Source organism: Protomyctophum parallelum, assembly GCF_964188405.1.
Source record: "Protomyctophum parallelum genome assembly, chromosome: 13".
Lineage (NCBI taxonomy): Eukaryota > Metazoa > Chordata > Actinopteri > Myctophiformes > Myctophidae > Protomyctophum > Protomyctophum parallelum.
The window spans coordinates 33,527,565-33,553,239 of NC_139708.1; the positions used below are offsets into that span (position 1 = coordinate 33,527,565).

General features: G+C 42.5%; 1 protein-coding gene across 1 annotated transcript in view; it reads left to right on the forward strand.

Annotated features, from left to right (window-relative positions):
• usp43b (ubiquitin specific peptidase 43b) overlaps positions 1-25,675 on the forward strand; it is a 100,687-nt gene that overhangs the window by 66,647 nt on the left and 8,365 nt on the right. The window contains exons 7-11 of the mRNA XM_083780080.1: positions 6,424-6,586; positions 11,654-11,765; positions 19,908-20,011; positions 22,520-22,597; positions 23,286-23,415. Coding sequence (XP_083636206.1) covers positions 6,424-6,586; positions 11,654-11,765; positions 19,908-20,011; positions 22,520-22,597; positions 23,286-23,415 — 587 coding nt within the window. The remainder of the gene's footprint in view (positions 1-6,423; positions 6,587-11,653; positions 11,766-19,907; positions 20,012-22,519; positions 22,598-23,285; positions 23,416-25,675) is intronic.

Below are 25,675 nucleotides of genomic sequence, written 5' to 3' on the forward strand. Positions count from 1 at the left end.
GACATGTCACATGCTACTTAAAGCATAAGGAAAGTTTGATATTTTTTCCTGCCATTGGATGTTAATGGTAGGGTCACAAGGAACCCCTATAAAAAATGGCCCAATAGTGAATGCCGGTCAGCAAGTGGATTCATGAATGTATGTATATAGACAATATTTTAGGCCAATAAAAAAATACTATATACCAAATTTCCCACCCGTCCACCTCGGCTGCCGGACTAATAGTGAATGTTCATTAAAGAAAATAAATAGCTCTGTGTGCAAGGGCCTTTAGACTTCATTCACACCCCTATCATGTTCCTGTTCCTGTTCCTTATCGTTGCTGTCGGGAGGAAACCTCATAACTCAATTTTTGAGGTTTTTTTGGCATAAACATTGCTATTGAACACCCTTTACGTCTGTGTGTTGTTTCGAAAATATTGAACCAATGGAAAGTAGTAAAAAGGGCTTTGGACAAAATCTCTTAACTCCATTGGACCCTCAAAATGTCTGCTAAAGCAACTAACTCCACCACCGCTTCCCCTCTCATGGAAGTAATTGACAATATATAAAGTTACAACACCAACTTTGATGAGGCTGTATTGTTTTGTTTTAAAAATATAAGGTTTTCTTTATTTCCTGAAAAATGTATATTTTTCATTTCCTGAAAAATGAACATTTTGGAGACAGCAGACGTCAATACGACAATGTTAATGTCTCCACTGCTGGCTCCAAGGCTACCCCCCTATTCCATCTGGACCTTATGCAGAGGATGAAGGATGATGATACAACAATCCTGCCTTGAACAGGCTTTGTAAAAGAGGCGAGACGGACAGTTTGTTTTGCCTGAGTGGCATTTGATGGTCATGTAAGATAGGAAAGAATTATAAATGAGTTCATTGTTACAGATAGATTTGTACAGTACAAAGCATCCTGATGTGAAAAAAGTGCTTTTCAAGTGTGACGAGGGCGAGGCCAATGTCAAAGTCCCACAGTCTAGGTGATAAACAGCTGCCATTGACAACATGCTCACAAGGGCAACATGATTCTTCTGTCTCCAAGTAATGAAACATCTGTAATGAACTCAGCATGATGTCACAATTGCACAAGTATTCCCTTTGTTTTCAAGCGGCGGCGTTAAAGGAATCTTCTGACTTCAGTATCATGTCATTTGCCAGCAAAGGCTGAGGAACAGATAACCGAGCTGCTTTGTTTGAAGTCTCCATTCTCACATTCCTTGCATTTACACCACAAACAGAGAACATGCTCCAGTGCAGGTGTTTCCCAAAAAATGAGCTCATGCCTTTGAGAGATCTCACGGCCTGGGATCTGGCAGCAGTTGATAGACTGTTTATTTTCAAACCAGTGTATAGGCGACGAAGCACAGAGCCTCAGGCTGGTGCAGTCAGCAAGTGACTTGAGCATCCCTCTAACCACATAAGCACCATTCAGCGCAAAACAAACCGCGGAAATAGCAGATCTACAAGTTCACATTGTAGATTGGTATTTTTTTTGCTATTTAGGGAATTCACTTTTTTTTTAATGTTCACCTACAGTATAATGTCATGTGTGTACCAAAATAGTGCCACCAGAAGTCATGTTGCTAAAGGACAATTTCTTCATCCATTGCCATGGCAGTAATATGCTTTTGTCTCACCCCACTGAGTTTCCACTTGTGGAGTCATTGGCAAGGATTTTACACATCTGCTTCAGTCTAGTGGCACGGCAACACAGGGACAGCAGTGGCAGTGGCTTTAGGTGCAACCGTCACCGAAGTGGAACACTTTTTTTGATGAAACCCCAATAATGACAGTGGGCTCGCACACAAATTGGTCACTATCTAGGTCAGCAGTGGCTGTTTGACAGGGTGCCCTGTGTGCAGCACATTGTGAGCTTGTAGATCAGCTATTTCCTGCATGCAATTCTATTTGTCCCTGGACCCTTATGTTGTGAACCAGCAGTTTAGACATTGACTTCTTGTTTATTGACTAACGCGTGCGGACACGTGTGTGCGTGTGTGTGTGTGTGTGTGTGCATGCGTGTGCTTGAAATATAAATATTACACCGAACATACAACTGCTAATTTTGTTCATCTTGTGTAACACATTACTATTTATTTTGTAGCAACCAGCATGACCATGGTAACAATGTTCTTTTTCTTTTCATAAACTGTGGTGCTACATACAGTAGTGTGACATTCCGCAGTACGCTTGAACTAACATTACCATTTTCATTACTTACTTTACTACATAATCGGCAAAAGACGACTATTTGACTAGTCGAAAACTATTGTGAAAGATTAGTAAAATAGTAAGAATAAGTATTCGTTAAGAATACCAGAACGCTGGCCTCAAAACACCGTCGCCTCTGGCGTACAACCGGCATACCTGCCCAGCCTGGTATTCTGAAACATAAACTCAGTATACTATGCCTAGTGCCTACACGGTTAAACCATAACCTTATTCCTAACCTTAATCTCAGTAAAACGATGCCAAACCCCAAAGTTATTTCTAACCTTATTCTCAATAAAACAAATACAAGAATACGAGAAGAGAACCCCCCCCACCGAGCGGTCAGCGTGAGGTCGGCGGGAAAAAAAGAGGGCGAGCGTGTTTTAAGGCGAGCCTCTTTCTGTGTGAATGCAAAGGCCATGAATGTTATTCCAGTAGAAGGGTTTAGCAGAGCAGTGCAGTGGTGGTTGGGCTGCATGGTGTTTAGCAGAGCAGTGCAGTGGTGGTTGGACTGCATGGTGTGCTTGTCTCGTCTGTAGAGTATATCTCTCCAGAGGTTAGAGGTGTTTAATTGTGGGCTTCCACGTAGTCTGGCTGTGTTTAGTCTGGTTCATCCTCTTCTCTGTGGCTGTTGGAGAAGTGAAATTGAAAGGAGGTTGAAAGTCCCTGGAGTCTAGGGGAGTGACAGCCTCCTCTTGCTTACACATAAGACGTTTATACAGAGGCCCAGCTTACTGGCGCAGCAGAACCAGGTCTAATGTCTGTGTTGGAAAAGTTGGAAATAATGGTGGATTAAAATAAGACTTAGAAGAACAGCTGGAGCTGACCTGGTTGTGAAAATTAGAGCTGTCTCAGTTATTATTATTATTATTATTATTATTATTATTATTTTATGGAGGGATGGACAGTAGGCTGACAGAAAATGAGGAGAGAGATGGGGGGTGACATGCAGTAAAGGCCATCAGGATCGGGAGTCGAACCCGCGGCACACTGCCAGACTGGATTACCAGCCAATGTCTGAGCCACAGCCCAGGCCATTTACTCTGTTTTAAGGTAGACCAGGCCCAGTGTTGTTTCTGTGTACAATATATCTGATTGAGTGTTGGTTCATACAGTATTAACGCTGGCCTGGTGTTGGTTCTGTATAGTAAAGTTGGCCTGGTCTTGGTTCTGTATGAAGTAAAGCTGGCCTGGTCAAGGTTGTTTGTGAAGTAGAGACAGAGAAATCTAGGCAATCCCGTGGAATATAGTTAACATACAGTATACTGCTATGTTGATTGTCTCTCTTTAGAGAGAACCAAAACTATTGATCTTGACCTTACTGATTAATTATCAAAGAATGAACATAAATAAAATGATTTTATTGGCTTACTGCAGTAGTATGAATTTGTATAAAAATGTGGTCTAAATCATTAGACCTTGCTTATTTGCTTTTGTTGCTACTGTATATGGCAATTGTGGTTAATGTTCTTGCTCTTTTTACAAAGACTTTATCATGTAGCGTATGATTTTCGTAGTGTCCACCCATTTGCTAGAAAGACAAGCAGAATCAAGCCCTGGTTGTTGAAGGAACAGTGAGTCTCACGTCTATCAAGCAGCTGATCTGGTTTAATTCACATGAATAAAAAACAGCTAATGACGAAATTTTAATTGAACTTAACTTAAATCACATAATCCTACAGCCTTTATTATTTAATTGTCGCACAAGAGCACACACAGTATCTCCTTCAGATTCTTCTCCGCGGTGTAAAGATCACACCAAGTGAAAGGTGGATAAAAACTGTGGAATTTGATCATCATAAATTCCTTCCCTTGGTCTGTGACAGCGTTTTAATCCGCAGTTTGAAGACAGCTTTAGAAAGGGGGAAAACCATCAGTGGGTTTACATTACATCCAGACCTTCTGAAATCTATACCAGGATGTTTAAACACATCAACATATAAACACACACAGCATACCTCCACCATCATTCATTTTCTGTGGTAGGAAGCAGGCTGTAATTCAGCCAGCAGAGAAAGAAACCTTGGTGGTACGACGTCTAGAAACGGTAGATTTGTGACAGCGGGTCATAAAGAAACTTGATTTAATGAGCGATGAGGCGCCTGAGTCTGCTGTGTGATTCACAATGATACAGGTCAGTGGTGGTGAGGTGACCTCTGCATTTTGACCACTTTCATCAATGTGTTTTGCAGGTGATTTAACAAGAGATTTCCCACCCTGCCTCCCCGTTAATCATTTCCATTCACTGACAGAGGTCATTGCTCATGTACATAAATTGCAGCACACAAGTTTTATCACCAGTTTGATTAGGCTGGCATTAGGCTACATTAATACAGTGGTTCTCAAACATTTTCATGTGAAGGACCCTCAAATCGATATGTACAGTATTAGCCTGCGTGGGTCTGCATGAGAGAAGGCGGTTTTGGTTAGATTAGATTTAGTACAGAACAGTCTACTATATACAGGTACTGTACTAGCCTAGGTGGACAGATTGAAACCTATGCTCTGAATGATCATTCTTATGCATTCTGTCATTGGACTAATTTCTAGCTAGTGAAATAATATTTAAGTTAACTGCATTCAATCTGGTGTCCCTGTTTTGGCCATTAAAAAAAAGCTGATCGTGTTACATTTGGCACCTTGTGAGTGTGTACAGTAGATCAGCCATTTCTGCCACTTAAGTATAAAATAGAGCTTAAATTCTTAAAGTGTTCCTCGTTTTGCTGGGGACCTCATGGAACCTCTCAAGGACCCCTGGTGGTCCCCTGACCCTGCTTTGAGAACCACTGCGTTGGAAGCCTATGATGCATGCTTTCTGTTACTTTGGCTGTTGAGGGTCCATCAGCCACAATCAGAAAGGTCATCATGTTGGAGCTGTGGGAGGTGCCAGCGGTGACTTGGAATAAGTCTTCCATATAGTCTTTCCAAAGCAAGATTGTGGAGTGTAAAAAGATACGTTTTCAAATGGGCAGATTTTTTGACCACGGGATGCATCAGCATGGCATCCGTCAGGCCACGACGTCACGTCACCCTATAAAGTATGGCTCATGAACAACGGCAATTTAATGAAACGCCGTGATATGGGGAAGGCATGGCCGCCGAGGATCGATCAATACCTTTGCTCGCCATGGCTGCGAGCCTAATTTACTGCGTGATTTATCACCTCGCACTTTTGAGCAGGCGCCTTACACGTCCTACTTTCCAGCGTGGGACGGAGGGGGACAGCTGCTGACAATATAGGACGGCTCTCTTTACAGTTTCATCAAGATCTTTGTCGTCTGAGATTTTGCTCACTCGGTCACACTGTACTGTTTTGAGAGAGAGATATTAGAGAGAGAAAGACTATTTTACCCATGCAACCACAACCAGACAAAGAGGGAGAGACTGACTCACTGACTCACTGACTCACTCACTCACTCACTCACTCTCACACTCACTCACTCACTCACTCTATTTCATCCATGCATGAAATAACCTGGGCAATGCTGGACAGTGGGTTCCGAAAGAGAGAGAGGGAGAGTGTTTGGGGGGAATTGAGTGGGAAGTGGTGCTTGGCACCCCACCAGGAGGCGATGTGGAGAAGAAACAGCTTCACAAGACCTCCTACTGAGTGCCTCTATCTAACTGTCAACCCCCATCCTCACACCAAATAGAAAGCCATCCTGGTGTTAAACACTTGCAAACTGGCATAACAAAATAGCAGATCTACATACATGATCACAATTAAATGTGTCGCATCGTGCCATGCTGTATTCTTGTAGATCGCAGTGTGACACCATTGTATATATGCCAAAGTAGTAAATTGGGCTTAAGCAGTAAAACCTCCCTATTCACTCGTCATCATTAGTGATTAGTGTGCGAAAGATGCTCCACCTAGTTTTGTAAACCAATCCGGTAGCCATACCACCTGATACAGCATAATGTGCTGCCAAGTGTCAATTCCATACAGTTACATAATATGTCAGTGTAACATTTATTTATTTTACAAAACATGCCGAATGTCATCATAGTGTATTTGATTGATTCCTAATAAGAAAGTGAAGATTGCATTGGTTGAAAAAGAAAAATTCCAATTAGATTCCCGCTCCTGATTTCCCCTTTGATTGCTCATTTCCTTTGTCCTTCAAAGTCCTTTCATCTTCTCGTCATTCCCTTTTTTTTTTATCACTTTCACCATCTGCTCTCCCTCTGATCCTCTCTCTCTCTCTGCCAGGTTACCACCACAGCCTGCCCTCGTCTCCCTACACCTCGGGTCCAGAGGGTCAGAGGTTACTGGCGTCGGGGGCCTTGTCGTCAGAATTCCTCAACCATGGGGTCCCCCTGAAGGTCCTGCTGCTGGTGTGCAATGCTGCGGGGGCGGGACAACAGGCTGTCAGGTAATGGCGCCAGTGTTGTCCCTGAACGCTCGTTCAAAAACCTTTTTTTTTTTTTTTTTATTCTTTAAATTTAAAAGTTATGTCCCGCCATGGACATGGCGGGCGTAAGGGGTTAAGGGTCTTATGCTGTTTACTTCCAACACATCCTGGGCCAATCGGGAGACCATCCCGGTGACCTTCAAATTACCAAATTACCATTCTGCTACAGTCGTCCCAATTCTTGTTTGAAATGGCATAGGTAACACTTTGACAGACATCTGATTCTCTTCTGCTCCTCAGTCTGTGCCACACACACGCACACGCACACACGCGCGCGCGCAACCCAGGGGAGAATAGGTACAGATTCACAATAAAATAAGAGGCTCAGAGTCAGCTTCAACATAAACTTAAATTGTCTTTTATTTAAAGTGTTCGGGAAAGGGGAAAACGGGGCAAAACATCAACAAAGGGTTCCTCTTGTCAGGGGCTTAGGCTTCTAGTCACTTGCAGTCCTGTGGGTAGAGCAGAGAGAGAGCCAGTGACTATTTTAGTAGGGGGAGAGTGCTGTGGGCTCTCCCTTGTGGAGTTCAGTCGGCCTAGGAGGGAGGGAGAGAGAACGAGACCAGGTGAGCCACAATACACGCACAGCACATCCAAGTGGGTCCAAAGGTTTGAGTTAGTCTTGTACTCACTTGAGAGATCTCCCTCATACCAGCCTCCTCATGAACAGAGAGATTCCTCCTTTCTCACTCCTCCATTAGTTCACACTGACTCACCAGACAGCTTGGGTGTCGGCTCTTTAACAGCTTCTGGTGATTGCCTTACTGGCTGCAGGTGCGTCCATGTCCAGGCTCCCATTGGCTGCAATACCTGTACAGGGTGATATACTCCCTCTATCACCTCCCCCAGCCTCATTCTGTGGGGAATAGGCCTGGCTGTTTCCCCTGGTTTGCCACAACACACACACACACACACACACACACACACTCACATATGCACACATACGTAGATAATTGGATGGTTGCAAAAATCAAGGTCATGTTGGCTCCCCCGTTCAAGAGAAGCCTGCGCTCAATCTCACCAAGAGGCCAGTTTTCAGACTGCCGAGCTGGAGGAGTTTGACATGTGGCATGATGGACCGATCCATCAGACCCACGGTCCGGGAGGATCGATACTCTGAGTCCAATCCCATGGTCCGGGAGGATCGATACTCTGAGTCCAATCCCATTCACCAGGCCGCTTGTCTCTGTCTCTCCTTGACTCCTTCAAATGCCTCGCCGCCCCCTCTCATTCGTCTCATCACATCAAAGCCAGGAGTATGATACGACACTGGAATCATATACCGTAGGCCTACTGTACGCTCTCTCTTTCTGATTCTCCGGAGAACAGCTTTGCAGGTAGATCCCTCGCCAGCGGAGCGAAGGTGCAGCAGAGTGTGACATCTGTTTGATTTCAGGTTCATTCTTTTGTTTTACCGCTGATTCGGGGCGAGATGTTCCCGTGTCATCTCATGTGTGTCATCACCTTAAGAAACATACTGTGAAGCTTACCTTCACCGCCATGCCCGCGACATCTGATCCCTGTCACGCTTGCATTTCAGTTCTGCTTAACTATCTTGTCTCATTTTAAATCACCACCATCTGTGCTGAAAGCTTACAATGATGTTGTTTTTTATTGTCATGCTGTTCTCTCTACATTCACACTGATTTACAATGTGTTAAGTGGCTCACTAAAGTGTAAGTGTACATGTATACGTATACAGTGCGTGTATAGGACACTGTATATAGTGTCAGAAATGTCGTTGTGAATGTCATGAAAAAAGGACCTCTGTTCCAGTTAATCCAATGTAGTTATTATTTAGTCACAAGCTCTTGTTAATACTTTTCATTGGTTAAATATTTATAAAACCCACAGAGAGACTTACGGTAACCTAACTTTGAACCTGACATCCCTGTTTTGTGCTTGTTTAAAAAATTGCTTTTGCGTGACACTGTCATACGACGGAGAAAAAATATGGAATCATTATGAAAACTAGAAAAAGTGCCCTTCCGGGCACAGGTCTCCACCAGGTTATCCACAGATCCGTGCAGTTAGAGGTAAAAACACTTTTCGGCCAGTTATAGCGCCACCTTGAGGCTGAGTTGAAATTGTTCATGTGGCATTTCGTCCTCGGCCTAGTGGGAATGTGGGTGCACAATTTCACGGAAATCACGCGATGTGTTCATGATTTGCAGCATTTTGTTTGAAACTGAGCACTCCTGTGAACTTTGGAAGCCAATCTTAACCAATCAGGATGGAGTCTGATAAATCTGAAAGACCCGTTTCGTTGAATGGCTCTAGAGAGACTGTGTACCAATTTGCGTGATGTTTGGACAAAATCTGTAGGTGTACTGTGCAAAAACTTGTTTTGCACAAAGCGGCCTCCTGGTGGCGCTATAACAGGCCGTTCTGGAAAGTTTGGGGCAGAGGTTCATCGTTGGCATCCAGGGAGTGTGTGTGCAAAATGTGGCATCGACCGGGTTAACGGTGGCCGAGATTAGCTGCTAACGGACGGACGGACGGACGGACGGACGGACGGACACACACACGGACGGACGGACGGAGTGCAAAACATACTCTCCCCACATGCCTTCGGCCTGGTGGAGACAATAATTGCACCCGTGCAAACTGAGTGGTGCAAGTATACTTTTATTGTTACAGAGTGTGTGTGTGTGTGTGTGTGTGTGTGTGTGTGTGTGTGTGTGTGTGAGACCCCAATTAGCCTGCTACTCAGTGTGAATGGCCCTGCTCAGGAATGCGTCTCCAATGATCTGCAGTGTTCAATGTATGCAGTACATACATAGGGACAGACACACATAGCTGTTCATTGGTGCGTTTAGACATAGCTAAAAAAAACATGAAATATGGGATGAACTATGGAAATACAAGGTTTCTGCCCGACAGCGACGATAAACTCCATCTGCCGTAGCATTAGTGGTTGTGTGGAACTTAATGGACTGTCACTGTACGTATGATAGTATCTCTCTCAGAGGGATAATACAGTGTGGAGGGCAGCTTTCACAAATCCAATTGTTATCATTGTGCCATTTGTTTTACCTTTTGTAGAGAGAGAGAACATGCCAGACTCTATCCAGCATCGCTAATTCATCATCAGACAAGCATTATTACCGTTATCATCACCGATACCATGAAGATTTGCACACGTTCGCTTTAGGGTGTTTATTTACAGTGTGTGAGCTGTAATAGAGGAGGTGTTTGTCATCGCCACTAAATGAAGGTGAACTGAGCTTGGCGACTCAGTGAATCTCAGTGAGTAGATGCTGCTGATTAGGGATGCTGCATGCAGACAGCGCCGTGATACATGTGGCTTATCGCATCAGTTGCAGCACGGACACACTTCCCACCCCTTCCTGACGCATTGACAGGCTCTTTGTCGGGCCCTCGCCGCGGTTTAGACAGATGATGTCCCATCCCAGAGCAGCAGCAGCAATCATCTCAAACTCCCCAGGACCTCTAATCCCATCTAGCTGCCGCCCCGCCCGCCCGCCCGCCTGCAGCCCCCAGCTAAATAGCAGATCTCCAAGCTGCATGCGACATGTGATATTATAGTTTGCCTATTTTCAGTGTGAGACACCACCATACAACGAAGTATATATCAGGAGTAGTCATAGCAAGGAAGCAGACTCAGACCACGTGGGGTCAGAATATGATTGTCTATGGTGGATGCAGAAAATGGCTGCATGGATGTGGCGGTTTGGAGGCTCGTGGACTCGACTGTGTGATTGTAAACGGACCTGGGAGACCGGACCTCGTGCTAACCGAACACCTTTACCATCTCACACCATACTTACCTCTTCTTACCCAAGAGGGTGAACTTGGAGCCCTTAACCCATTCTGACCGGGCACCCATTTTGGTGTCGGCATCATGTTATGCTTTAGCTATTGAAAAATAGCAGATCTACAAGCTCGTATATTAAAATATAAGAAGAAAACTTTGAATTGGTGAGACAGTTTGTGTAAATTGCACTGTTGATAATGAGGATGTGGCTCATGATTCAAATAGAATTGTAGCCCTTTTCGAAGCATGGGACTTATGTTAATAATTTGTGTACCGTATATGGATTCAATTTAAGGTAGTCCACAGGATGCATTATTCCTGCATTAATTAGCTACACTCATTTTATCACTCATGCCCAAGTAACAAAATGTTGGAGTGACACGTTTGACTGCTATCACCCGGCCCAGACCCCTATTGTGCTATTCTGGGTTCAAGACTTATCGTCTCTGTCTCATTAGTAAATACCAACTTAAAGCTATTTTATATGGCATGGTTATCGCAAAAAGGAATATTCTGTGTGTGTGTGTGTGTGTGTGTGTGTGTGTGTGCGTGCGTTTGCGTGCGTGTGCGTTTGCATGCATTGTGCAGACCTCACATTGATAATAAGAAGCATCTATCTGAAGCTTGTCCTGTACTTTAGGTACAGGACAAGGTGTACTTTAATAAATGCATCGTGAGATTCTTCATTAGAAATGGAGGGTCTTCCATCTCTTTGGCTATAATGATGTCACATTAACCAGCCGGCCCCTTCTATAGATGGGCTGTAATGAGAAATGCACTGTATTGCTGATAATGGCTCCAGCAATAGTCATTTCCTATTATAATAGTATGCCAAGAAACTACCTCCCCCTGGCCAGCCGGGGCGCCTGATGGAGGGGAAAGGAACTGGTTGGAATAACGTGTTCCTTCCACGCGCTACGTCCAACCAGGGAAACTCCCCCTGTCAGGTGTAAAGGAACAACTTGGACACTCAAGCATGAAGGAAGCATGAGTTAAGTCCGTTGCTCTCCCCAGGTTGGCGGAGGGTGTGTAGAGCCCAGGATCACATTAGATGATTGACACAGGGGTGAAAAATGGGTTACAAAATCATGGGATAAAAAATATATTAAAAATAACAATAGTATGCCAAGAGTAGATTAGCTGTGAACCATGTGACAGCCAGCAAGTCAAGGGCTGGTACTCTCATATTCAAAGGTACAGTAATGTTCTAATCTTCTTCTCCTCCTCCTCCTCCTCTCTTTCTGTCACAGGTTTGGCCCTCCATTCCTAATGAGAGAGGACCGGTCCATTTCCTGGGACCAGCTGCAACAGAGCATCCTCAGCAAGCTTTACTACCTGATGATCAATGGAGCACAGGCACAGGTAACAGTAGTCTCAGCCTCACAGATAGTCTGATGTTGTTGTTCTCTATCCCCATCAGCTGTCCGCTGTGCACTTGTCTATCACTTGCGAACGTTAATATACCTTTTTTTCAGAATCAAGCAGAATATAAATACCATACAAATCCAACAGTCTGTGGTTGTCTTTTTAGCATGTCAGTTAAGAGACTCCCACAGTATCATTGAGAACCTAATACCGATAATCAAAAGTCTGCCTTGCAAGACTAATGCTAGATTGAGATTATTGAAAAATACATTAACCATTATTTTCTCTACTCTAACTAAATAACTAGCTCCTCACAAACTACACAATATTGTTTCCATTATCTTGCCTTGATCATGGGGATGTAAATAAACATTCCTACGGTTATCATTATGTCTTGGAAGACACATTACGAAGCCAGTCTGTGGCTGTGCATGTCTTCAATTGTTTTGTGTTATTTATTTCCATACTGTTGAGGGAATTTCCGAAGGCAAGCATTTCACTGCCTGCCCTGCAATGATGCTACTGGTTGTATGTTGGCATGCAGGGCAGCCACGAAGGAGGCTTGAATGGTCCAGTGTCACCTCTACATCATGAACTCCAGTTTCATAGAAACGGGCCAAAACTCAGATAGAATGCGAGCCTCAAGGGCCAGAAAAGCCGATACGAACAGGCAACACCAGGCAAGTGACACTGACAAGCTCTCAGCATGATGCTCTACATCGGGCTGCTGAGTCTGAGCATACACAGCAGCACCTTTACAAAAAGGCTTCAAGTCTGGCTGTCGGTCCGTCGGCGGTGTGACATGCAGTGTGAGGACCGCATAGCGGTTGGTCTGATCTCTAGATGTGAGGGCCATTTAAATTCCCTGGTGGGTCGAGTGGATAGTGGTCGTTAAAAACGTAACGTGCCCAAATATGGAGACTGGTGGGCGGCGGACATCACAAACATGCACTGATGTCAGACAACAGAAACGATGCGCATGTGGCCCCTGGGGGCTCCACATATCAGCGGTGTGACGTAGATTTGAGGGCCACATAGGATCATGCTGACCTAATTCTGATGTTGGTATTTGTTGCATAATTGTGCCGAAAATGTTTCTTTAGCTACACGTTTAATCTGTCAGACACTAATCTGGGAATAAACATAAATTGTATTAATTGGCCTACTAATAATGTGCTCTGATAGATTACCTAAATGATACAGTGCACTGCGTTTGATGTGCAATGATAGCATGTCAGATGGAACAAAGGGTGAGCGCACAACCAAATTTAAACAGAAAGATGTTCTTAATAGTCAGCTCTCTGTACTAGTGCATTTCACTCTTTCCTGTTGCCTTTACAATATAAAATGTGTCATGGACGATGAATAATGTTCAAAATAATATGAATTGAGGATGGCACTGCTGGTGGCTTCCTCTTCATGGGAGTGCAGGCCAGCTGGGACATATAATATGTCTTCATGTCAGTTATAGCATAGTTATTTAATGTGGTATGCCTGCTTTATGAGCACTAAATCCAAATAAATATGGTTGTAAATACCAGTAAGTATACCAGTAAATATTATAGTTCATTATTTATCAGCAGTGCAGCCTAGTGTATTGCAGCAGATACACGCTGTCCAACTTTGTACAGAGTCTTGCATATCTCCCAAATGTGGCTGTTGTGTTTTATATTCTCTCCTTTTGCCTGCCTGTGAATTTATGTTAATTGGATTATGAATCTCAAGCCAGATTCAGGTCCTTGCAAGTAGATTTTCATACCGTGCTGAAATTACTGTTAAACATTGACTTTGGAAAATGGTCAGGAGTAATGCCTAGTTTAGTGTGCTGTGAGTTGTAGTCAATGATTGGGTCAGATGGTTATCCCGTCTCTCCTCTATGCTCCAGTGGCTAATGAGGAACCCATTGTCTTGTTTGTCTCTCTGCGGTTGGTGTTGTTGTGACTGCAGTGGAACGCGAGATGTCATGATACAAATGCGAACGACACAGCCTGTTTAGACGTACCACGGTGGTGTGTCGCTGTCAAATCAATTATTTACCTTGCTGAAGCCAAAGGCTCCATTTTTGCGCTTGGTGTGTGTGTGTGTGCGTGTGTGTGTATGATTGCCTGTTTGCTCACACTGTGATTGTAGTTAGGTTCCGCAGCACAGCAGTACTGTAGTAACGTGCTGTTAATCATGTAGCCAAACAGATTTCCAATTAGTGTCTCCCCATGCATTGGGCGGACTGGCTGGCTCTTAACAGTGTGAAGCCATACAGCGTGCTGTGAGAAAATTAACTGATGACCTGCTGGGTTAGTCAATGTTTTTTACAACAAACACACAATGTTAATCACCTCTGAGTTTAAATATACCCTTACCGGTCCATGTTTGTAGTAAACTCCCCACTGGTAATTTAAGTGTAACAGTGGGCCTAAATGTATGCTTCCCAGTGTAACAATGGACTTCACTTAAACGTACGTGTCCCGGTACATTTTTACAGTAAAAGTTTAAAAACGTACCTACATGGACATGGATTCCTTTACAGGATCTCCTCACTGGTCAACAAAAACACCTTGAAGACCATAACAGGAGCCCTCATACAAGGTTTCTTTGACTATGCATGCACCTCTTGGTACCACAGCACCTCAAAGGCCCTTAAAACAAGGCTCCAGACCTCCCAAAACAAACTGGTCAGGCTCCTACTTGGCCTCACCCCCCGAACCCACCTCACCCCTGTCCACTTTGACAGGCTGGGATGGCTTAGGGTCGACGACAGAGTACAGCATCTTGCAATGGGTCTGGTCCACAAGATTCGATACACCACCAAGATACCCATGTACCTGTCTAAATACTTCCTTAATGTAAACGAAGTCCACACCCACAACACCAGAGGGAGTGCAACAAACCATGTACAACCCAGATTCGGCACTAAATTATTTTCGCTCAAAAATGTGGAACGCCCTACCAACAGTCATTAAGACATGTGAATCCCTTGACTCCTTCAAAACCGCTCTCAAAGGGCACCTACGGACGACTGCAATTCGAAACTGACCCCCGTAAAATTTGTGCTTGAAATGTACTGTAATTCTGCAAACGGTTAATAAATATTTCAATCAATCAATCACCTGTCCAATTTTACAGTAAACCCCCAGTGTAAAAAACTAAAATTAACACTGGAGATTTCTGTCCAGGGCCCACATAGTCATGTGATCTGTAAATATGATTTATCTCGTCTCCATGCCAGACTCAGCCGGCTATTTAATTAACAGCTAATGTGTACAGTCCAATACAGTATAATCAGTTTACCTCTGCCAAGATTGGACGAGTGTTCCAATGGCTTCTCTTTTTTTCCTCCTCCCTCTATCTTTTGTCCAAGTAAATAATGTGTCATTTCTAGCACCGATGCACAGCATTAACAATTGTCTGTTCTTCTCCCTCATCTAATTTTAGCCAAATAATGTACCCTACCCCTCCATAAAAAAGAAAAGACAGAAAAGAAAACTAAAAAGGCAGAGTGGCAGTCATTCTGCTACTAAAAGTACTGAAATGGCAAGGTAGTTTGCCTTCTGCTCGTAGCTAGACAATGTGATATGCCATATAAATTCACAATTTAGACATTTAGCAGATGCTCTAATCTAGAGCAATTTACAATTTACAAGGTAAACACATAAATCAAGGATCTAGGATAGTAAACCAAGAACCTAGCATAAGTCTAAACAATATAGGCTAATATAAAAACAAATATTCATACATGAAACTATAGAAACTATACTGTGGGATGCCAGGTAAACAATTAACCTAATAATTTACGATTCTGTCACTATCGGTAGGTAACTCGAACGAGTCGGCTCGAGTCTAGTGGACTTCGCAACGTTCAGCACGGCGACTTGCTCACCTGCGACTAGCTCGATGATGCCTCTCGTTGCTCAAGTCCACTAGAGAAGGCATTGTAACTGGGCTTAATATAACTGACTGAATGTCCCTGGTGTATAGCAGTTGTAAAATGTACTAAATGTAGGCGACCGGGCATTCGCAATCCGGGCACCGTCACTCTGGAACGCCCTGCCCCTGGAGATCAGGCTTGCAGAGTCTGTGCCCCATTTTAAAGACTCATTTTTACAAAGCTGCGTTTAACCCATAGACTGTAAAAAAATAGGTTTAACCCCTTACCTTATGTGATTTGTGACATATTTTTGGTAAGCATGTCACAGTTTCCATCAACCTGTCTTCCCCAGGCCGGTTGAAATCCCAAGGTTGTGGTTCTTTGCAAATGTCTTTGGGTGGTCTTTGCATGTACCCACACGTTTAGCCCGTTGAGAAAAGTCTGAGATAATAGCGGTATGTTTGTCAAGTCAAACTCTAATTCCACTCCAAAGGACATTAAGGAAACAACTCCAAGATTTCCAACTCATTCAACTTTTATTTTCCAACTTTTTCATGCTGTGCACAGTTGGCTTCATTTGTTGATTTGGTTGGTTTCTTATCGGTTAGGTTGAAAACCTTTGAAAACAGAGAGACAAAGATTAACAACAACGCCAAACAACAAATGATAATTCATTTTAAACACTTTTCCAATCAATAAGTTATTTTTAACCAGTCTTGTTTTTAAGCAATAAAGTATTTTAAACAATTAAATGTACTTTAAGCAATCCAATGCCTTATTTAAAGGACTTTTAAACTAATTTAGCAAAGTCATTTTAAGAACCATTTTTTATTAAATATTTCAAATTAACCATTTAAACACTTGGAATAAAGAAATGAGATAATTAGCTGATCCTTGAGCTTGTAGCTCAGCTCTTTTCCAAATAAGAATTTTAAACCTTTAACACGGTGAAACATGAACTGTTCACATTTGTTCGTATTTTAAATTCTTAAAGTAAATAATTTCTAACTTTGTCTTATTTTGTAAAGTTATACTTTTGAACAAATGAAAGCTTCCAATCATAACATGAAATACAGCAATGTGGTCCTTCTCCAATCCAAACTGTAGCAGTTACTAAATACATTAGCCCATTAAAGCCAGATTCTAAACACAGTAAGCAGTATTTACAAATATCACTGATTAAGACAAAATATTATCACCAACCATTGGTGTCTTTGGACTAGGAACATGCCGAGTAGATCTTGCTTCTTGTTTCTGGTGTATAGTTTGTTTGAATGCTCCCTCCAGCCTTTTCAGGTGTTCCAGCTCAGCCAAACGAGCAGCCATCTTGCTGGTGCACTCTGGGATATGTAGTTACCAGAGTGTGATGTTGGAAGATGCCTAGCAAACTCTCCACTTCTGAGTTTCGACAAAACAATGTTACCGTTCATGTGTGCTGAAATAACAAGCAGTCATGAAAGGCTGGGACATTTCTCACCTTCAACACTCTTTTCAACCCCCTGGTGGCCGTTTGGAAGATGAGTAAAATAATGTATGTATGAGAATTCACTATTTATTATAATCCTTATCAAAGTTTAATACAGATACAGAACGAGAGCCATGCTTAATGGCATCTAGGGAATTTGAATCACCCTGTAGGCAACACAGATTCATTTACAGTGCTTGATTATTGAATTGAGTATTTTCTGATGATTATTCGTGTCTTTGGCCTAGAAAAGCAATCGGCAAGTAACTTTGGCCTTGAGCCATACCATACATGGTTAGCCAGAACAGAAACAAATCACCTCATATAAAATAACTATATTTCTACCAAAGTCAATAAATAAAGATGTGTGTGGTTACTGTGGTATAACTAGACCTACTCCTACTGTACTTGATAGTTATGAATCAAAAGTTACAGGTACATACAAAATGCTTGTGCAATAATTGTGTGCGGGCCCCATCCTTGAATGTGGCAATTATAGGATATTTAGTCCTTCAAAAACTAAAATAATAATAATTATCTGGACAGAATTATTTTCGAACAAGAGCTTTCATGTTTCAAGGTCTCTTCTTGGAACAGAGAGAAACAATGTAGACCTATTATTTAAGCCAGGCATGTGAAACACAGTTTTGGTTTCTTTTTTAACTAAATCTAAAGAGGATAGTCGAAAACACAGTGAAAAATATTCAAAGAATGGAAATAGAACCATACATTAATCCTACCCGGTTTCATCAGTGCAAAGCCGTTGCTGTACATGTGCGACTGTCAGTCAGATATTGCAAATTATTGAGGAAATAATTGGCCGGGCCAGATATTAACGTTATGGCCACAACTTGCCAACCGGGGCGCCTGTTGCCTATCACTGGTCGAAAACCTAAGCAAGGCAGAGGCAGACTAATGCTCTTGACCATTTCTTTGGAAGCTATTAAGACCTGAGACCTATTCTGCAAAACCTTCTTCATGCAATTCTACAAATGCCTTCTAAATCAGTAGTTCTCACACTTTCAAGATAAAAATGTTGTTTCGTTCCCTGTATCACAGATGCTTTCCCGGTTTGAATGGGTTAAAACAGACAAAATAGCTAAAAATACGTACTGTAACCTAGTTCATGCATTCAGGTGAGCTGAATGTCCATATTTGCCATATAAAAGACTATGGTGTCTTTGTTTTTACCAGATGTTTTCTCTGTTCCCTGTTTTGTGTTTTCCCTTTTTCTTCACAGGAGTCAAGCTTGTTGTTTGTGCTGGAGTGCAGCCAGCAGCTACACTCTAGATTTCATTTGAAGGAGAGGAAATCAATTTCATTTGCGCAAAGCACTCCTTCTTTCCTAAAGCCTGACTGATATAAACTGTTCTCAGAGCAATATAGGCATGTTTCAAAGGCAGGGAAGAAGGTATTAGACTTTTCGGTTCTTCTCCTCATTTCAAGCTTTCAAATTCAATCAAGAACAATATGAGCGAGTAGCGCGGGGTTAACTCCAGCTTTATTATGTTTCAGTCAACAAAATCTACTGAAACTATTCATGTAGAAGGGCCTCATGGCAAGGAGCCCCATGCTGTGTGTGTGTGTGTGTGTGTGTGTGTGTGTGTGTGTGTGTGTGTGTGTGTGTGTGTGTGTGTGTGTGTGTGTGTGTGTGTGTGTGTGTGTGTGTGCGTGTGCGTGCATTCATGACCATAAAACATTTGATTCTGTGAAGAAACTAAAATTTGAACTCCGCAAAACAAGGCTATTTATTAAATATAGCATGATATAATTTTTTCCACAGAATATTTTATGGTCATGATGCCTGAAAAAAAAATGAATGGGTTTTCAATTTGTGGAACCACAAAATGACCGCCACTGCTACTGTATGCCCTACCTACAGTACCTCCCATGCGTAGCTCTTATCTTTCAGTTGCTTTTTCCTGTGCTTTCCAATAAGCCAGAAATGCCCTAAAGGCTATCTAACTGTCTCTAACTGTAAACTGACAACAATGATGTATTAATGATGATTCAATTCAGCAGACCCACCCTCTGCTTGCTGCGTACTGCATCATTTGATGCAGGGGCACGGGCCTGCTGGAGAGATTTAGGAGGTTTGGCTGTGAGAATGTTGTCGGGAGCTATTAAATCTCTAATTTATTTATTTTAATGCTTGGCTGCAGATCGTCTTGTGGCTCTATTTCAAATGCAGCCCTCAGGAATGTGTATGCCACTACAAAACGTTTTTATTCAGCTCCTCCCCCCCCCCCCTCTCTCTCTCTGTCTCTTTCCCTATCTCTCTGACTATCTCGAGTCAATTAAAATCAAAATGTTGGTCCCAGAATGAGCAAAACTGTGCCCAGCTGGAAAGTTAGTATTCATTTATTTGTGTTTTGTTTTCTTATAATTTCTCAGCAAGACTCTGTTCTGATTGGTGCACAGCTTTGTGTGTACGTCCGTATGAGCACGGAATGTGTTTGTAGCACGGAATGTGATGATTTGATTGGCTGATGTATGATGATAAGAGTGCCCCTCACTTCACACGATTTTTGTATATATACATTTATATTGAACTTTAATTTTATAATGCAAATGAATGAGGGTCCCTCTTTCCCTCTTGCCCAAATGATATCAGATTGATTGATTGATTGATTGATTGATCGACACAGACGTGCAGAGATGCTGCATTTCCATTCTTGTGGATAGTTCGGCGGGACGACGCCCAATATCTCTATATCCCAGTTACAGATCACCTTCTTCATTGTAGCTCACTGCATAGGATAGGTGACTGATATCACACACTCACTGGCAACTGTGTCTTCCTACTTCCTAGAATGCCAGAGTGCTGTTTAACATCCGCGTGGTAGGAGGCTCAGCATCCTACAGCTACCTGTCACCTCAAGACGGACGGCCACTGTACCACCCTGGCGTGGACCGGTGAGTTTAGCTTAGATAGGCACTGAGCTTAAAGAAAATGTTTGATTATTCATGATTTATTTGATAGGGGAAGACACAAATGCATTTTTGACAAATGTAACAAACTGCATACGCAGTTATCAGATACTGTTTATAGCTTGCAAACAAAATTCCCTTGGAGGGATTTTGATGTAAGCAATAGACGAAAACAAAACAAGCATCAAATTGATTATCTAAAACAGAATTACCTGACAAATAGAAAATACAGCATAATCACAGGTTAAATAAGTCCCTTTTCCCTGTACTGTCCCCTGGTGTCTTTAAAATCCTTGGAAATTGGGTAAAAAAAAATATATATATATATATATATATATATATATATAAACCTTATTGAGGTTTATACTCGTCCAATGTCACTGTGGTCTGAGGGCCCGCTTAAAGTCCAGAGGCGACCGAGCCTTTTCTGTTGTAGCCCCAAAATTATGGAACGCACTCCCCTCCCACGTCAAATTGGCCCCTTCCATCGAGACTTTTAAATCTCGCCTTAAGACCCACCTTTATACCTTGGCTTTTAACCCCACTTGAGTTTCTTCGGTCCCTGTATATGTTTCGTTTCATTGTCTGACGCTGTTGCGTCTTGTACTTTTCTGTGATGTGTCTCAGTTGTTTTCACTGTTTGTACTTTGTATTCTTGCTGTAGTTTGTTCTGTTTGGTAGCTATAGTGTATTTGATTTTATTTTCTCCTGTACAGCACTTTGTAAACCCTGAGCATAGGCCAGGGCCGAGGGGGGCAACAAAAAGTGCCAAAAAGTGCCAAGCTGACCCTCATAATAACAATTTTCTCCACGGCTCCGCCGCGTAATATAACAAGCCGCCGTGTGTGCGTCCTCGCAAACAGCGAAAATAGACGATCTGCATGATTAATAGCCAGTTTACTCTTTTCTTAATTTGCTTATATATAGTATGTGTATAGCAGGTAAACAAGCAGTGTTAATAATAATAATCTTTATTGTCCCGAAGGATATTCGTCTTCACATTCTGTTCAAACACCCACATCAAAAACAACACAGAGCACATAACACCAAGACAATACAAAAACATGAGGTCCCCACAGTATACAGAACCATCCTATCTGCAGGGAAGTTTATTTAATGGCTGAGGGAACAAAACTCAGACTACAACATGTAGGAACATCATGGCTCAGTTTTACTAGTAGCTATTGTAGTATAAACCCTAAGGGGAGATTGTATCCCTCACTCTCTCTGGAGAGATCTGATATCTGCAGGATTTCGTCCTCTTTGGCAAATCCTCTATGAAAACCTGTGAGTATGGAGATCTTGGTGATCTTGCAGCGGTTTACCACAAGGCACCACTCTTTGACCAGGACAGAGATAATCCAGGAAAAACCACTCTTTGACCAGAACAGAGATAATCCAGGGAAAACCTCTCTTTGACCAGGACAGAGATAATCCAGGGAAACCCACTCTTTGACCAGGACAGAGATAATCCAGGGAAAACCTCTCTTTGACCAGGACAGAGATAATCCAGGGTAAACGTAAACCACTATTTGACCAGGACAGAGATAATCCAGGGAAAACCTCTCTTTGACCAGGACAGAGATAAACCAGGGAAAACCACTCTTTGACCAGGACAGAGATAATCCAGGGAAAACCACTCTTTGACCAGGACAGAGATAATCCAGGGAAAACCTCTCTTTGACCAGGACAGAGATAATCCAGGGAAAACCTCTCTTTGACCAGGACAGAGATAATCCAGGGAAAACCTCTCTTTGACCAGGACAGAGATAATCCAGGGAAAACCTCTCTTTGACCAGGACAGAGATAATCCAGGGAAAACCTCTCTTTGACCAGGACAGAGATAATCCAGGGAAACAGGCAAACGACTGCATAGTAGCACCTATAGTTTCCACCTTCTCTTTCTTTCGCTCTCTTTTCCTCTTTCTCAAGGATCTCAAAAATTTGAAAACTGGCATTGTTTATTTGGTGATATGCTGCCACCTAGTGGTCACAAACCCACAGTACCATTACCTTTCATGTGGTTGTTTGTTTTTATGTTCGGAGAGCCCTGCCCAGTGGTAATCGTCTATTATTCTACTGTCTACGGCTCATTGTACAGTATACCATTCTGTACACTATTCTATAAGTGTTTAAAATGCCAAATAGAATGTACTATTTACTTATTATTGTTATTTCTACTCGTGTGGAGTGTGCTTTTGACTTGTACCAGTATTTTGTACACTAAATGTTAATGTATTTTTGTAACATGTTTTTTAAACTGCCACGTGAGTATGAAGTAATCATCATAAATCATAAATACAAAAGCAATATATCTATTTATTACCTTTGTTCCTCGTATCATGGGAAGGTATCAGTATGGATTGTGTTTAATATGTACTAATAATCAGGAGTAAATCTACTCATTTTGGGACACATTTAGCATATTTAGCAACATTTCGATTCTGTACTGTTGACCCCTAATCACCCTGATTTGACCCTAATGTTCCGCAGAGCTCTGAAGCTGTGTAGTTCCGGAGGACCTCCTCACTTGAAGCTGATCATTGAATGGGAGCACCGGATCAAAGACTGGTCAGTCCAACCACACATAAGGCATCGACCAACAGAACAGAAAACCTACATCTCCATATTTAATCTTCCCCATAAACGAAACCCGAATTTTATATGTCATGATATGACATAAAAGAACATAGCTTAACTACATGCTCACAATTGAAAAATCGATTTTTAACAATTCCTGACAGCAATAATATCACACACAGCACACCTATATTCTGTTGCAAACACTAATTACAGATATGAAAGGAACATACATGAAAGGAACACACACACTATTTTTGTCAAATATGTTTTTATTGAACAGATTATACATTATTACAAACATTATGATATGAAATACTTTTTTTATGAAACAAAATGAAAGAAAAATAAACAGGAACACACACACTTCTGTATGACGTCTTGCACACCTGCTCCAGAATCCGACAAATGGCTGCAACGGTGCATAATTAAAAAGAAAATCAAACCCAGTTTGATTCCTGCATTTTGTCAGATGCATAAAAACTGATTACCCAATCAGAAATCAGTTCACTCGCATGATATGATGCGAGTGCCATACCCATGCCATGTCACACGTGATAAAAAAATAAGCATCTGACGGCTCATTGTGTTGAGCGAGAAGGCAGAAGGCATACTGTACATATACAGTACAATATGTACATCACTTTCACATTGAGCATTGTTGTGTTGTGGAGCACAGCCTGTTTGGCAACATCCAGGAGGAGGTGGTGAAGGATGCAGAGAGTGTGAGGAACCAGCAGCATCAGCATGTTCAGCAGTACAGCTGTACCCTGGACGAGTGCTTCCAGCTGTACACCAAAGAGGAACAGGTACACATGCTCATTGATATTAGATGTTTGCCTGTATTCCCTCTTAGATACACACACACACACACACACACACACAAAACCAGTGGTTTTGAAACTTTTGGGCAAGTCCTAGCGAGTGCCCATAGTTATCGTCACTTAATGTGACAGGTTGAACCGTCGTAGAAACTGCACCCCATAACTGACACAGCCCTGGGTAGGCCACCCAGCCTGGCACCCCCTTTCTAGTTCAACTTCAACCCTGTTACTTCTCACAGTGACAAAGGCTTACGTAAGTAGAATCAAGTCGTTCAGTTAATGGACACTGACAGTGTACTAATCATCCACCCACACTCTCCTATACTGCGACCTAATAGGCAGGAAGACTGACTACTAAAAACATAGTGATGAACTGGGTGATGAGTCATGAATGTCTTTCACTCTGTGCCGTCCATTTATAACAATTACACACAGCCTTATCAAGAATGTTTGTAATGTACAAAAGTACAAGGTCGGTTTACTGCCATGAATGCTCAGCATGAGGCCTCCTGTTTATTAGGCAAAGCAGTAATCATGCTCATAAAAAATATATGAGTTCACACAGTATATTGTTTGTACATGCAGAGACTGCACACCCATCTAGTTTTAGTTAGACAGGATTGTAGAGAGACAGGAAGTTGAGACAGAGAGAGGGGACATGTAACATAGATGGACATGTCATGGATGTTAGGATTGCGCACACTCACGGTCATCTACTGCCGCACTGCCAAAAGTGCACAGTTATGATTGGAGCACTCGGGTGGTGAAGGGGTACAGTTCCTACCCTACACCAATCCACTTTGAGGCCTCTGGTTTGGTTGGGTGTCCATAAGGGGACTGCCCATAGATCCAAAGTCCCGTTAGTCCGAACATGCATTAAGGTTGGTGAACATAGACTGCTCCCGTGCTTGCGGTTATGTTTAGGGACACGGCACCGTCCATAATGACAGTTGCCGTGTCCATGCGGGGGGTAAGCCAGGCCGAGAGGGCAAAGGTACATGTTGGTCAGGGCGAGGAACTGGGTGAAACTCCCCATTGTCAGAAATGAAATGAAATTCAACATTGCAGCGTACACAATGGTTACTGTGAGTCACATAATGATATTTACACTCTCTTAACTCCAGTAAATGATATATTCCACCAATGCTGTTCACACTCTGCTGGTTAGCTGGATACCAATTACCAACAAGGGAGCATAACAGTCGGATCTGTTTAATTATACATCATCATTTGAACTTATTGCCTTAGAGGGAGATAAATGTGCAGAAATCCTGAATTGCAACTTTAATAATTAATTCTGTTGGTTCTCTGTGGCCTGGTCTAGTAATATTGCCCATCTCCCATTAATGTTGGCGTGTTATGATCGTGTAGAGCAACTATTTCCGGCATTGGATACAGTTGTACAACGAAGCATGAATTAGGCATTACAGAGTGGTTAACAGAGCAGTGAGACGATCTATGGATGGATAATTCTAGGATGCATGTGTGTAAAAAGATGTTTACCCTTGATGCTGTCTATAGATAGCTGTTCAGGGATGTGAACATTATCCATCCATCCAGCCTCAACCGCTTATCCGTAGTCGGGTCGCGGGGGCAACAGCTCCACCAGAGTGCTCCAGACTTCCCTCTCCAGAGCAACATTAGTGACTTCCTCCTGGGGGATTCCAAGACGTTCCAAGGCCAGTGAGTCGATGTGTTTCCTCCAACTGCGCCTTGGTTTGCCCAAGGGGTCTCCTCCCAGTGGGACGTGCATCGAGGACCTCCCTAGGGAGATGCCCAAGAGGCATCCTAACCAGATGCCCGAACCACCTAAGCTGGCTCCTTTCCAGGCGAAGGAGCAGCGGTTCTACTCAGAGTCTCTCTCGTGTGACTAGAATATGAGAAATAACAGCTGCTCAATGTTTGGAATTACAAAAAGGTGCATATGCCCATAATGTCAATTTAGTCTTACTCTTTTAGTGTAACCTCTAAACAGATACAGCAAAAGTACATTGCAAACTGTACTATGAAATTACTTTGATAGATGGATAGGACCAAAGTGTTTTGTTGCATGGTCTCTGTGAAGGTTAGCCGGATGGTCAAGGCTCCAAAAAGTCGACAGGTCCACAAATAGTATTTTGTATTTTCTTTGTCTCCCAGAAAATTCTGTGCAAGATTATCGTATTCGAAGTGCAAACCTGGGAAAAATAATACATTTCACATTTCATTTAACTCCTTGTCCTCATTGAGTTTCTGGGAGCTACGG